Source organism: Trichomycterus rosablanca, chromosome 7 (assembly GCF_030014385.1).
Source record: "Trichomycterus rosablanca isolate fTriRos1 chromosome 7, fTriRos1.hap1, whole genome shotgun sequence".
In the NCBI taxonomy this organism is placed as follows: Eukaryota; Metazoa; Chordata; class Actinopteri; order Siluriformes; family Trichomycteridae; genus Trichomycterus; species Trichomycterus rosablanca.
Window position 1 is genome coordinate 27,841,727 of NC_085994.1, and position 13,827 is coordinate 27,855,553.

Genomic DNA, 13,827 nt, shown 5'->3' on the forward strand with positions numbered 1-13,827 from the left:
TATTCAAAAACAAACATAAAAATGCATGGCTGATTTTTACCCAAACATACCTAGAGAAACCACAGCCAAAATATTTGGTTGATGGATGAATCCACAATAGAGGATATTTCTCAGATGGGTTGAAGACCATGCATCTTCCAGCAGCACCCAAAATGCATAGCCCATAGCCCACAAAGATACATTAATGAATCAATACGAAATATAACTATAAAGTTTGTTTAAATGGACCTCTTTTATGTATTTTGATGAACATTACCAGTCAAAAGTAAAGACATGCATAGTTATAGAATAGTCTCAGTATTTTCTTTTTTTTGAAAAAAAAAAAACAGTGAAAACATCAACACAACTCCTGGGGAATTATATAGTGAAAAAACTAACTCTATTCTGACTTAATAGCTAAAAAAGTTAGACTGGAATTACTGGGTGCAATGCAGCAACACACAACAGGAGAGGATGCCAATTTATCACAGGACCTCAGAACCATACATTCTAAATTCTACCAAAAAATCCTGATGAACAATGCCCAGTCATCAGTCTGTGATTAGAGGCTTGTCAAGTTCAGTTATGCAACCAGATAACGATGTAACAGGGCCCTTTGCTATAGAATTTCAAGGTGTGATGAGGTCAGATAGCTTGCCTCATCCCCAAGATTCTGAAGGAACACTATAAGAATAAACCTAGGTTATGTATATATGTATACAGTGTATCACAAAAGTGAGTACACCCCTCACATTTCTGCAGATATTTAAGTATATCTTTTCATGGGACAACACTGACAAAATGACACTTTGACACAATGAAAAGTAGTCTGTGTGCAGCTTATATAACAGTGTAAATTTATTCTTCCCTCAAAATAACTCAATATACAGCCATTAATGTCTAAACCACTGGCAACAAAAGTGAGTACACCCCTTAGTAAAAGTTCCTGAAGTGTCAATATTTTGTGTGGCCACCATTATTTCCCAGAACTGCCTTAACTCTCCTGGGCATGGAGTTTACCAGAGCTTCAGGTTGCCACTGGAATGCTTTTCCACTCCTCCATGACGACATCACGGAGCTGGCGGATATTCGAGACTTTGCGCTCCTCCACCTTCCGCTTGAGGATGCCCCAAAGATGTTCTATTGGGTTTAGGTCTGGAGACATGCTTGGCCAGTCCATCACCTTTACCCTCAGCCTCTTCAATAAAGCAGTGGTCGTCTTAGAGGTGTGTTTGGGGTCATTATCATGCTGGAACACTGCCCTGCGACCCAGTTTCCGGAGGGAGGGGATCATGCTCTGCTTCAGTATTTCACAGTACATATTGGAGTTCATGTGTCCCTCAATGAAATGTAACTCCCCAACACCTGCTGCACTCATGCAGCCCCAGACCATGGCATTCCCACCACCATGCTTGACTGTAGGCATGACACACTTATCTTTGTACTCCTCACCTGATTGCCGCCACACATGCTTGAGACCATCTGAACCAAACAAATTAATCTTGGTCTCATCAGACCATAGGACATGGTTCCAGTAATCCATGTCCTTTGTTGACATGTCTTCAGCAAACTGTTTGCGGGCTTTCTTGTGTAGAGACTTCAGAAGAAGCTTCCTTCTGGGGTGACAGCCATGCAGACCAATTTGATGTAGTGTGCGGCGTATGGTCTGAGCACTGACAGGCTGACCCCCCACCTTTTCAATCTCTGCAGCAATGCTGACAGCACTCCTGCGCCTATCTTTCAAAGACAGCAGTTGGATGTGACGCTGAGCACGTGCACTCAGCTTCTTTGGACGACCAACGCGAGGTCTGTTCTGAGTGGACCCTGCTCTTTTAAAACGCTGGATGATCTTGGCCACTGTGCTGCAGCTCAGTTTCAGGGTGTTGGCAATCTTCTTGTAGCCTTGGCCATCTTCATGTAGCGCAACAATTCGTCTTTTAAGATCCTCAGAGAGTTCTTTGCCATGAGGTGCCATGTTGGAACTTTCAGTGACCAGTATGAGAGAGTGTGAGAGCTGTACTACTAAATTGAACACACCTGCTCCCTATGCACACCTGAGACCTAGTAACACTAACAAATCACATGACATTTTGGAGGGAAAATGACAAGCAGTGCTCAATTTGGACATTTAGGGGTGTAGTCTCTTAGGGGTGTACTCACTTTTGTTGCCGGTGGTTTAGACATTAATGGCTGTATATTGAGTTATTTTGAGGGAAGAATAAATTTACACTGTTATATAAGCTGCACACAGACTACTTTTCATTGTGTCAAAGTGTCATTTTGTCAGTGTTGTCCCATGAAAAGATATACTTAAATATCTGCAGAAATGTGAGGGGTGTACTCACTTTTGTGATACACTGTATAAGTGTGCACAGTTACTTACCTACTTACCTAAGCTACTTACCTTAGATGGTCTACTATACAGCTCCTTAGGGAAAGACCCGGCACCTTCCAGGGCTTCCTTTATACTGGCCGAGAGAGCCCACGGCCATGGAGTAGAAAGGGGGAGGGTAGCAGCCAGGGGTCTGCAAAGTAGAACCAATTAGAGGTATGTAATAATAAGTATGGAATATCTAGATAAGAATATATTTACTGGTAAATGGGATGTGGTTATATGGTGTATTGTGTTTTTTTTTTTTTTGTTATATACTGATATATCATCTATGTAACCCCACCAGCCTCAGAATAGTTCAGTCCAGCGAAGTAGGGGCGGGGTTTAGGGGTTAAATGGAGGGAAAGTGGGACATTTTGAAAATGGTGGATAATGCATGCTGTGTGAGAGTGGCCAGGGTGCTACTACCTTAAACCTGACTGCTATTGAGTCAGATAACTATAAAAGGGATTGCTTATTGGGGCTAAATAAGCTGTAATAATCCCGAAGTGTATTTCTTGATTTTAATTTGTTTAGTTTTCTTTTTGCACAGTTTTTCTTTCCCCTTTTTGTGTATGGTGGTGCTAATAAAACATTCCATTTGGGGGCATAAAATCCATTTTGGAGTACAACCTGATCTTTTCAAGGTGAACCTATCCTCTACACAACCACGCTACAATCAGAGGAAACAGCTTACATGCCTCAGCATTCCCACACAACGTAAAGCCCCGCACCTGCAAGAATAAAAAGAACTCAGGTGCAAGATGGTTTAACCAAGGTAGAACAATACCGTGGCTAAATCGCTGCTTGCAAATAAATAAGGTGGCCAAAATAATTTAATAAATTAATAAATGAAAGATTCAAAATAAAGGTGATGGAACAGAAATAGTGCTGAACTAAGAATTAGTTCTAACAATATGACAAGCTGCTCTGCCCATCAGCGATAACTAATTTTTTTTTAAAAAGGAAAAATGCCCGCAAAACCAACTGGGGCCGTCAAGCCATCTCTGGGGTTATCCAATCTCCAAGGGCGGTTTTATAATAAGGCGAAAAATGCTGCAACACTGTGTGAGTGCTCAAAAATATATTGTATGCTGGCATCGCACACCAGCAGAAAACTGGACAGTTTTAAAAAAAATAGCAGGTTTTCTAACTGAAGAGCTGGCAAGTTTGAGAAGAGGAGACTTCCTCTTACATTACTCTAGAAAAAACTCCCACCTGAAGCTTATGAGCTTATTAAATCATGTTAAACCCTATGGATTAAGAATGGGATGTCACTTAAGTTCATATGAGTGTGAAGGCATATGAATATATATTCCACCGGTTTATTCTGTCAGGGTAGTGGTAGGTTCGGCCTCTCAGGAATCACCCAATGCAATGCAATAATGCCACTGACTGGACACTAATCCTTTGCAGGACCTCAGTCACATAGCCCTCCCTGTTTGTTTATGTGGCAGAATATTTGCTTAAAGGACACAACCATAATCAAAACAATTAAGTTAAATACTTAGTGCCAGCTTCATTAAGGTCAACGTCATACAACAATCACTAAATTAGGAAAAGCAACAAATGTTAATTCAATTTTTCTAAATTCAAAACAAAAAAAACTAAAAAACTACTAAAGGATTAATGATGTGATCAAAATTACTGCATTTGAAGTGCAGTGCAAACACTTAAAAAGAGTCAATTCCATGCCCACCAGGGGTTCTCCAAATCATTCAACAGGTCCGACCAAAGCAGCTATTATGCAGGAGTATGCACTCTTGCTGCACACTCTTTATGCTGACTCAAGTATATTGAAGGGTATATACGAATATGGTAGGGTATATATGAATCTTGCTTTGTAAACAAGGACACAGTCTTGCTTTGTATATGAATGGGCCTTCCTTAAACTGTTGTAACAGAATTCGAAACCAAAAGCAGTGTACACATACACTGATCAGCTATAACATTAAAACCACGTCCTTGTTTGTACGCACATTGTCCATTTTATCAGCTCCACTTACCATATAGATGCACTTTGTAGTTCTACAATTACTGACTGCAGTCCATCTGTTTCTCTGCATGCTTTGTTAGCCCCCTTTCATGCTGTTCTTCAATGATCAGGATTCTCCCAGGACCACTAAAGAGTAGGTATTATTTGGGTGGTGGATGATTCTCAGCACTGCAGTGACACTGACATGGTGGTGGTGTGTTAGTGTGTGTTGTGCTGGAATGAGTGGATAAGACACAGCAGCGCTGATGGAGTTTTTAAATACCTCTCTGTTCCTGCTGGACTGAGAATAGTCCACCAACCAAAAAAAATAACCAGCCAACAGTGCCCTGTGGGCAGTGTCCTGTGACCACTGATGAAGGTCTAGAAGATGACCAACTCAAACAGCAGCAATAGATGAGCAATCATCTCTGACTGTACATCTACAAGGTGGACCAACTAGGTAGGAGAGTCTAATGGAGTGGACAGTGAGTGGACACTGTATTTTAAAGCAGTGTCTGATCCACTCATACCAGCACAACACACTAACACACCACCACCATGTCATTGTCACTGCAGTGCTGAGAATGATCCACCACCTAAATAATACGTGCTCTGTGGTGGTCCTGTAGGAGCTGAAGTGGACCATTGAAGAACAGGGTGAAAGCAGGCTAAAAAAAGTATGTAGAGAAATAGATGAACTACAGTCAGTAATTGTAGAACTTCAAAGTGCTTCTATATGGTAAGTGGAGCTAATAAAGTGGACAGTGCGTGTAGAAACAAGGAGGTGGTTTTAATGTTATGGGTGATCAGTGTACATTTGGCCATAAAGTGTATCTTCTCACAAGAAATATGTACTTGAATTTAAACTTGTTTATTTTTTTTTTAACATAGAACTGATACTGCTAGCGCAACTTAGCCTGGCGCAAACATTTCCTGGAAGTTAATAATAAATAAACATGTGTGACATCCTTTGAGCTGAATAATGGTTGCTCACTTGAGCTGAAGTGAGAATTTAGTGAGCTGAAGTGACTATCTGTGTGTTCTTTACAGCGGCCTACATGCAGTGCAGCGAGCATGACTGATTAAAGAACTAGACTGGCCAGACATGCACAATTTCCTGCTGAACAAATTCTTTAAAAATGATGGCTTGCCAACTGACTGGGGATTACAAGCATCACTGGCTCCAAAGGATGCCAGCAGGTAGACAGACAGAGACAGACTGACAGAGACAGAGGCAGATAGTGTTCAGTATCATAAGCCTGGGTGACTGCCAGAAGAACAATACGAGATGAATAGTTTTCCATTTGATGCTGAGCAGGTCATTGCTCTGCTGTAATAGGCTTTACTTCAGCAAGCATGTGTGCCTCGTCTCTCTGTACTTGTATTTATTCAGATTCAATCTCTTGCTTTCTCTCTCTCGCTCTCTCTCTTTCTCTTTCAGTCTTTGCAGTAGCAAATAGAAGAGGTGCATTCTTTTCTGAAACTGATAGCATGTGCTAAAAGCAGCTAATTGAAGCTCTTGGAAGCCCATGCCATTTTGCCTTTGACATTTCAGTAGTGGTGTTATACAGCCCCTACTACTTTTTCCTTGATGTACTAAATCTATCAGTCTAAAATGTGCATGTGAATAGTTTTAGGATTTACTGAAATACAGCAGAACTGTAAAACATCTTGTATTTGTATTCCATTTTTGCATTTACCCTTTTCCTCCCAATCTAGTCATTTTATTTCATAGTATTTTTATTTTTTTTGCAATGTGCCTCGTTTTAACAGGAAACACTGGGCATAAGGCAGGCATACACTGGATATGGAACCAATCCATTGCAGGGCTTCGGCCATCCGGGTCCCCCAGACATAGCCATTCAATTCTGTGTAGACACTTGGCCGGATGATAGCACTGTTAAAATTCAAAGATGGATCTCAGCGGAGGTGGGCTAGCGTTATAGACCACTTCACCACCCTATTCATTTTCCAATTTCCTGATTGTTACATCCTCCACCACTGCACATCCCACACTGTCATGTGCCAAGTTGCTAACCAATTCTTTTTACCCTGCCAAACGCGGAGTATCAGAGAGAGCCAAATCGTGTATGGAGAATCACACACTGCTGTCTGTGAATCAACTATCTCTCATGCCGGTTTCTTGGAACCAGCCTGCTGAGGCTGCAGTTGGAGCAATGAGAAACCTTACTTACCTCTTACCCACAGACACTGTCAATTGTATCTGTTGTATGCATGATCCGGTCATTTGCACAGATGATATTCAAACGAGAGAGCTTAAAATCTCAGCCTTGGTAGGAAAGTGCATTAGACGCTGCACACCCTAGTGCCAATAATTTCATTATAATCTCAATTTCATAGTAATTTTATTAATTATTAATTCATTTTGTCGCAACAAATTGGGAAAGGCTCTTTTTTTGGCATGACTGTGCGCATGGTCGCTTAGTGGGTAGCCCTGTCGCTTCACAGCAAACATGACTGGTGACTGTGTTGGAGAAAGCATGTGATAGTTTTATCTCTCCTCAGTTAGTGCAGGGGTCGGTACAAACAGCATAATAATTGTAATAGGTGAACTGGCAATGATTAGATAAGGAGGAACATGGAGGAAAAATGGGTCGGCACAGTGGCTCGGTGGGTAGCACTATGGCCTCATAGAAAGAAGGTGCTGGGTTTAATTCTCAGGTGGAATGGTCTGGGTCAGTTAGGTGGGGAGTTTGCATATTTTCAATGTGTCTATGTGAGTTTTCTCCAGGAGATCTGGTTTCCTCACACAGTCTAAAGACATGTAAGTTGAATGTAAATTGGAGATACAAAATTGCATTTGATGGTGTTTGACATTGAATCATGAATCTTGTGTAGCCTGTCCTGTCATAAAGGTAACCTAACGTTAACAGGACAGTGGTAACCTAATAGGTAAAGCTTTGGGCTATCAATCAAAATGTTGTGTGTTCAAATCCTGGCTCTGTCACGCAACGACTGTTGGATTATTGAGGAAGGCCCTCTTATCACCAGGGGTGCCGTACAATGGCTGACCCTGTGCTCTGACTCCAGCATTTCAAAGGAGCTGAAATATGCTGCAAAAAACATTTCTCACTTATGCTTTTTTTTTACTTAATATGCAAAAATTCCCACAAATACAATCAAAACTCTTGAAGAAACCCTTTCAAGACAAGCTTAGGCTGAAATAGCTGCAAGGAAAGGATAACTCCATATGAATTCCCATGATTTGTGAATGAGATGTCTAACAAGATGTTATGACCTTTTAGTGTATGATATTATAATTTAACAATGAGTTAAAATAGAAGCAGGCAGGTAATGTATGTGATGTACTTACATTTTACACTGAACATTGATGATTGTTTCTGCTTGTTGTAATCAGGTTGATGCCCTGAGAGTGCGTCTGGAGGAGAAGGAGTCCTTCTTGAATAAGAAGAGCAAGCAGCTGCAGGATGTAACAGATGAGAAAGGCATGCTGAGTGGAGAAATACGGGACCTAAAAGACATGCTGGATGTAAAGGAGCGCAAGATCACAATCCTGCAGAAGAAGGTTAGTGGCAAAACACACACAGCTGAACTGGTTTATTGCAGTCGAGTCGTAATATGCTCAGCTCGTACTGATTATCACCATTATGATTTGAAAGTTCAGTTTGCTCCTTTAAAATGTGTGTGTTATTGCATTTATTTTATAACTGTTAGTGGCTAGAACCAGAAGTCCATTTTCTTGGCCAAAGTCATTGGTAATTGGAAAGCTGCACAGTGGCATGGCCTCTGCAGTAGATGAGATTCAACTGGAATTGGTGAAGGCCCGTGGTATTGGGATGGGGGTCTACCTTGGCTGATACAGTGTATCACAAAAGTGAGTACACCCCTCACATTTTTGCAAATATTTCATTATATCTTTTCATGGGACAACACTATAGACATGAAACTTGGATATAACTTAGAGTAGTCAGTGTACAACTTGTATAGCAGTGTAGATTTACTGTCTTCTGAAAATAACTCAACACACAGCCATTAATGTCTAAATAGCTGGCAACATAAGTGAGTACACCCCACAGTGAACATGTCCAAATTGTGCCCAAATGTGTCGTTGTCCCTCCCTGGTGTCATGTGTCAAGGTCCCAGGTGTAAATGGGGAGCAGGGCTGTTAAATTTGGTGTTTTGGGTACAATTCTCTCATACTGGCCACTGGATATTCAACATGGCACCTCATGGCAAAGAACTCTCTGAGGATGTGAGAAATAGAATTGTTGCTCTCCACAAAGATGGCCTGGGCTATAAGAAGATTGCTAACACCTTGAAACTGAGCTACAGCATGGTGGCCAAGGTCATACAGCAATTTTCCAGGACAGGTTCCACTCGGAACAGGCTTCGCCAGGGTCGACCAAAGAAGTTCAGTCCACGTGTTCGGCGTCATATCCAGAGGTCGGCTTTAAAAAATAGACACATGAGTGATGCCAGCATTGCTGCAGAGGTTGAAGATGTGGGAGGTCAGCCTGTCAGTGCTCAGACCATACGCCGCACACTGCATCAACTCGGTCTGCATGGTCGTCATCCCAGAAGGAAGCTGACGCACAAGAAAGCCAGCAAACAGTTTGCTGAAAACAAGCAGTCCAAGAACATGGATTACTGGAATGCCCTGTGGTCTGACGAGACCAAGATAAACTTGTTTGGCTCAGATGGTGTCCAGCATGTGTGGCGGCGCCCTGGTGAGAAGTACCAAGACAACTGTATCTTGCCTACAGTCAAGCATGGTGGTGGTAGCATCATGGTCTTGGGCTGCATGAGTGTTGCTGGCACTGGGGAGCTGCAGTTCATTGAGGGAAACATGAATTCCAACATGTACTGTGACATTCTGAAACAGAGCATGATCCCCTCCCTTCGAAAACTGGGCCTCATGGCAGTTTTCCAACAGGATAACGACCCCAAACACAACCTCCAAGATGACAACTGCCTTGCTGAGGAAGCTGAAGGTAAAGGTGATGGACTAAACCCAATTGAGCACCTGTGGCGCATCCTCAAGTGGAAGGTGGAGGAGTTCAAGGTGTCTAACATCCACCAGCTCCGTGATGTCATCATGGAGGAGTGGAAGAGGATTCCAGTAGCAACCTGTGCAGCTCTGGTGAATTCCATGCCCAGGAGGGTTAAGGCAGTGCTGGATAATAATGGTGGTCACACAAAATATTGACACTTTGGGCACAATTTGGACATGTTCACTGTGGGGTGTACTCACTTATGTTGCCAGCCATTTAGACATTAATGGCTGTGTGTTGAGTTATTTTCAGAAGACAGTAAATCTACACTGCTATACAAGTTGTACACTGACTACTCTAAGTTATATCCAAGTTTCATGTCTATAGTGTTGTCCCATGAAAAGATATACTTAAATATCTGCAGAAATGCGAGGGGTGTACTCACTTTTGTGATACACTGTACATCTCTACAATATTGCAAGGACAAGGGAACAATGGCAAACTAGACCCCCATTTGTGGTTCCTATAGGTTGTTCCATTTGTAAAAACAAAAAAGGACTGGTAAATGTTTGTTGATTGTCAGGTTATCACACTCCTCAGCCTTCCTGGGAAAGTCTATTCCAAGGCTGCCAGGTTGCCACTGTTGGGCCCTTGAGAAAGACCCTTAACCCTCAATTGCTTACACTGTATACTGTCACAACTGTAAGTTGCTTTGGATAAAAAAGCGTCCACTAAATGTTGAAAATGTAAATGAAAAGAAGAAATTGTCTGACAGTCAAACCTCAGATTTAGTAGAACAATGCAGATTTTGTGCTGGGCGTGGAATGGCAGATCAAACCACTTGCAGATAACTGAGGGGGCATGGGAGTTGGCTACACCAATCTACATGTGTTTTATAAATTTGGAGAAGGAATGTGACTGCTTCTGGAGTATGGGGTTTGCTAAGGTGAGCTGTTCAATCCTGGTACTTTAGCAGATTTAGTTGTGTTTGCATTCTCTGCAGTAATTTAAGCTTGTTCAATGTAGACATTGAGCTTTGTCAGGGTTGTGCTTTGTCTCCACTCCTGTTGCTGATATTCATATACAGGGTCACAAGACATAGTCTGGGACAGGGGGGCTTCCATCAGGGGTTTGGTAGGTGTCATCTTTGCTGTTTTGAGATGATGTTGTCTTGCTGGTTTCTTTGTATGGAAGCCTCCAGCATATACTTGAGTGGTTTTGCAGCCAAGTGTGAAGTGACCAGTACCAGCCACAGAAAAGAGCACTAGAAAAACACAAAGCTGAGGTGGCTTGTAATAAATTCTCCTGCTGGTCATGCTATACACATGGTTGAATGAGGCCCTTTATCCATCACAATCTTCTGTGTATAAAAACAAACATGGCAAACTCATGTGCTAGGTTGCTAGATTTTATGATACACTAATTTTGAAGAAAAAGCATGATTTGTTATTGTAGTTCACTTTGTAACCTCTAGAGCCATCATTCCACTTAATGCACTTTTGAAACACATGAAAGATCATACTGTTCTCTTTGTATTCCTCATACACATGTTTGAGGCAACTCAGCCAGACCGTAGGAGCTGTTGTTGCAGCAGAAAGAGTGTGAATCCCCATCCCACCTTCAGACACAGGCAGTTGTCTGTTAAGCACCTTACCATTCGGGTCTCCACACTGGTGGGCTAGCACAGGGGTTTTCAACGTGTACCTGTCCAGGGGGGTGTGACATTACAAGATTACAAGATGCAATTAATTATTCATCTACAGGAGACATATTTGATTAGTCTCGCTGACCACGCACACATGCACTTCTAATATTATCCAGCTCAGTCTGAAAAAGGCTGTTGGCTAGCAAAGCTTAAAAATAGGGCTAACAGCGAAGATAAATCAGTGACAAAAACAATGACTGCTGTTATAGGACATGGGTGTGTGTGTGTGTGTCTTTATCAGAGGGGTATAGTGGGAGATGTGCTCTATTCACAATATCGCTGTAAGAGAGTCAGAAGTCGATTCATATGAAGCGAAGCTTGTGTATGATCTGAGTTTCTCACCTCAGTCAGCTCTCCGCTTTTATTGTTATTAATGAATGCTTCTTTAAAAATGATGTGTACATAATGGTACATGATAGTTCTGCAGGTTTTTTTTTGGATACAGAGCCTTTAAACTTCTGCCCTCTGCTCAAGCTTTTATAAATGTATTTTTGCTTGTATTATGTGCTGCTGTTGTGCTTCACTGCCCAGCTCCATTTTACTGTAATTTCTTTACAAACAGAACACCTCATTGAACTAAAAAAGATGGACTGATGGCGCTGTCGGCTGCAATTACTTTACCTTTGCTTTCCATAATTGCACCAGTGAGTTGCTTTGGGTTTGGCCACTCTAACCCAACCGTCACCCCTTCTTTGCGATTCTGCTGCCCTGTCCAAGGTCTTTTTGTTTTGACTCTGACCCAGTTTGCATTGCACTCATTGCTCTTGGTTCTGTTTGCTCATTAACTGGCCTAGGTTTTGGTCTGGGCCATCTGCAGCCTCACTTACCCTGTCCTCAGCTATGTGCAGTGCTAGATTTGGACCACACTGCTAACCTGTTCTTGGCCCAGTTTACTGTGTTGAAGACTTGAAAGAAAAGTCTATTCTGATTCCCTCAGTGAAAGCAAATCTGATACACATGCATTTAACTGCATTGTCTGTCAGATTAGGTTACGTGCTATCAGGGGAATAGTTGTAATATGCCCACAGGATGTCCACTTAACATTATTTAAGAATTAACTCGCATTCCTGTGATTCAATTTCAGTTTTTAATAAAACTAAAAAATCAAGGGAAAGAGCAAAGCCTGACAAGATTTAATGAGCACAGACATTAGCTTTAAGGTCTAAGTTCCCTCTTACAGTCCTAATGACTTTTATAAGGTTAACTCCATGAGTTATAACCACTTCAAAAGTGTGAATTAACACATTTTACATAATATGTGCACCCAAACTTAAAAGAACTGAAAGAATAACATGTACAGACACCAACTTTATGGCAGCAATGTTACCATCAAAGCTTTTAAATTGGTCTGCTTGCTGTTACATGTGCTGAATAATGAGTGCATGGCATCAGTGTTATCAGGAATCTCATGTGCTACGTGTATTTTGGTGTTCTGCTGTGTTGGTTGAGAAGGGATGTTATGTCCAATTAGTTAAAATTTTTTATAGTGCATTTGCATTACAGCCAGGTGCGACAGCATCTTTTGGTTCACAACCAGGACTCAACAAATATTGAATGAATCAGCACAGTAATAGAAACATCTGGCATTTCTAAAGAGCAAATATATTAAATATATCATATTAAACAATACTCTGTTGGCAGACCTTCGGTTTCTCTGAAGCTATGATACCTGGGTGCTTGGTCTATTGCGGTCTTCCGCTAGTGTATGATGACAGCACACTTATCTCTTTCTGGGAACTCTCGGCAGCGTGAAATCCAGTTTCCAGAGCAAACTTCGACTGTAAATCCATTTTATGCACGGGTTGTGCCAGATAGTGGGGTTGGGGTGCCGCTTGTACAATACCGGTCTGGGTCGTTTCTGAGGGTTCCCTATCTTTTATTCCATTTCTGAAAGATGAGTTGTCACAGACGGTTGGAGCAGCCTGTCATATTGTGACAACAAGTTCTCATTTCTGCGTTATTCCTGTTTTACCAACTTTCTCCATTACAGGTCTTGGATGTTTTTGTTTTATTCATTTAATACTTTAATTCCATTTTTTATTTGTAGTTGTTTTCTTTTTTAGCCACAGTATTTTTCTACCTTGTTTAAATATCTTGCCCTTGGGTTCTTCCTGCATGTGTAGTGCTTTACGTCGTGCTTTAAATAGCAAGGTGCAACCCTTGCAAGACCGGGTAAACACAAGGCTGCCACATACACCATATTGACACCTTTCCTATTTATTAATAGCTTATATGCCTTTAACAGTGTTGCAACAGTTTGGGAAGGCCCTTCTTCCGTTCAGGCACTGATGTTGGAGGAAAAGCCCTGGCTTACAATTGACTCAAAAGTTCTAGTTTACTCAAAAGATTTTTAGAGTGGTTGATATCATGACTCTGTCCAGGTGGTCAAAATTTCTTTTTATTTTCTAGAGGTATTTTCTAGAGGTGCCCACATACATTTGGCCTGGAAATATGGACAGTTTATATAATTATTTATCTTATATTGTCAAATTCATATGCATAGATTTCTATGACATTAAAAAAGTTGTAGTTTTACCCATAGAACAGAATCTTACCAGGTGGATACGGTGAATGATTTACTGCCAATGTGTCAGTTTCAGAAAATGTTTTTTTGCAAATTAAGACATTGTCATGTCTAGCTTTAATACAACGCTACAAAGTGCAGCAGTGCCATGGAAGGTAAATTCTGCTTCACACAGCTTTACTGGTGAAAAAACGATTTCCAGATTTTCATTAAAATTTTTGCATACACAACATGAGGCTAAAGTGTTATTAAATCGTTAGACTATTTTGAAGACTATCCATGACAAAACATGAAAGGAAA

The 13,827-nt window shown here is 41.3% G+C and overlaps 1 protein-coding gene and 1 long non-coding RNA gene across 2 annotated transcripts in view; one reads left to right on the top strand and one right to left on the bottom strand.

The window, feature by feature from the left end:
• LOC134317837 (uncharacterized) overlaps positions 1–7,715 on the bottom strand; it is a 30,618-nt gene extending 22,903 nt beyond the window's left edge. The window contains exons 1-2 of the long non-coding RNA XR_010013288.1: positions 7,660–7,715; positions 2,384–2,504 (exon numbers count right to left, since the gene is read on the bottom strand). This is a non-coding gene — a long non-coding RNA (uncharacterized LOC134317837). The remainder of the gene's footprint in view (positions 1–2,383; positions 2,505–7,659) is intronic.
• LOC134317836 (ERC protein 2) overlaps positions 1–13,827 on the top strand; it is a 278,737-nt gene that overhangs the window by 78,793 nt on the left and 186,117 nt on the right. Inside the window, exon 6 of the mRNA XM_062998556.1 lies at positions 7,705–7,872. Within this exon, the coding sequence (XP_062854626.1) occupies positions 7,705–7,872 (168 nt within the window). The remainder of the gene's footprint in view (positions 1–7,704; positions 7,873–13,827) is intronic.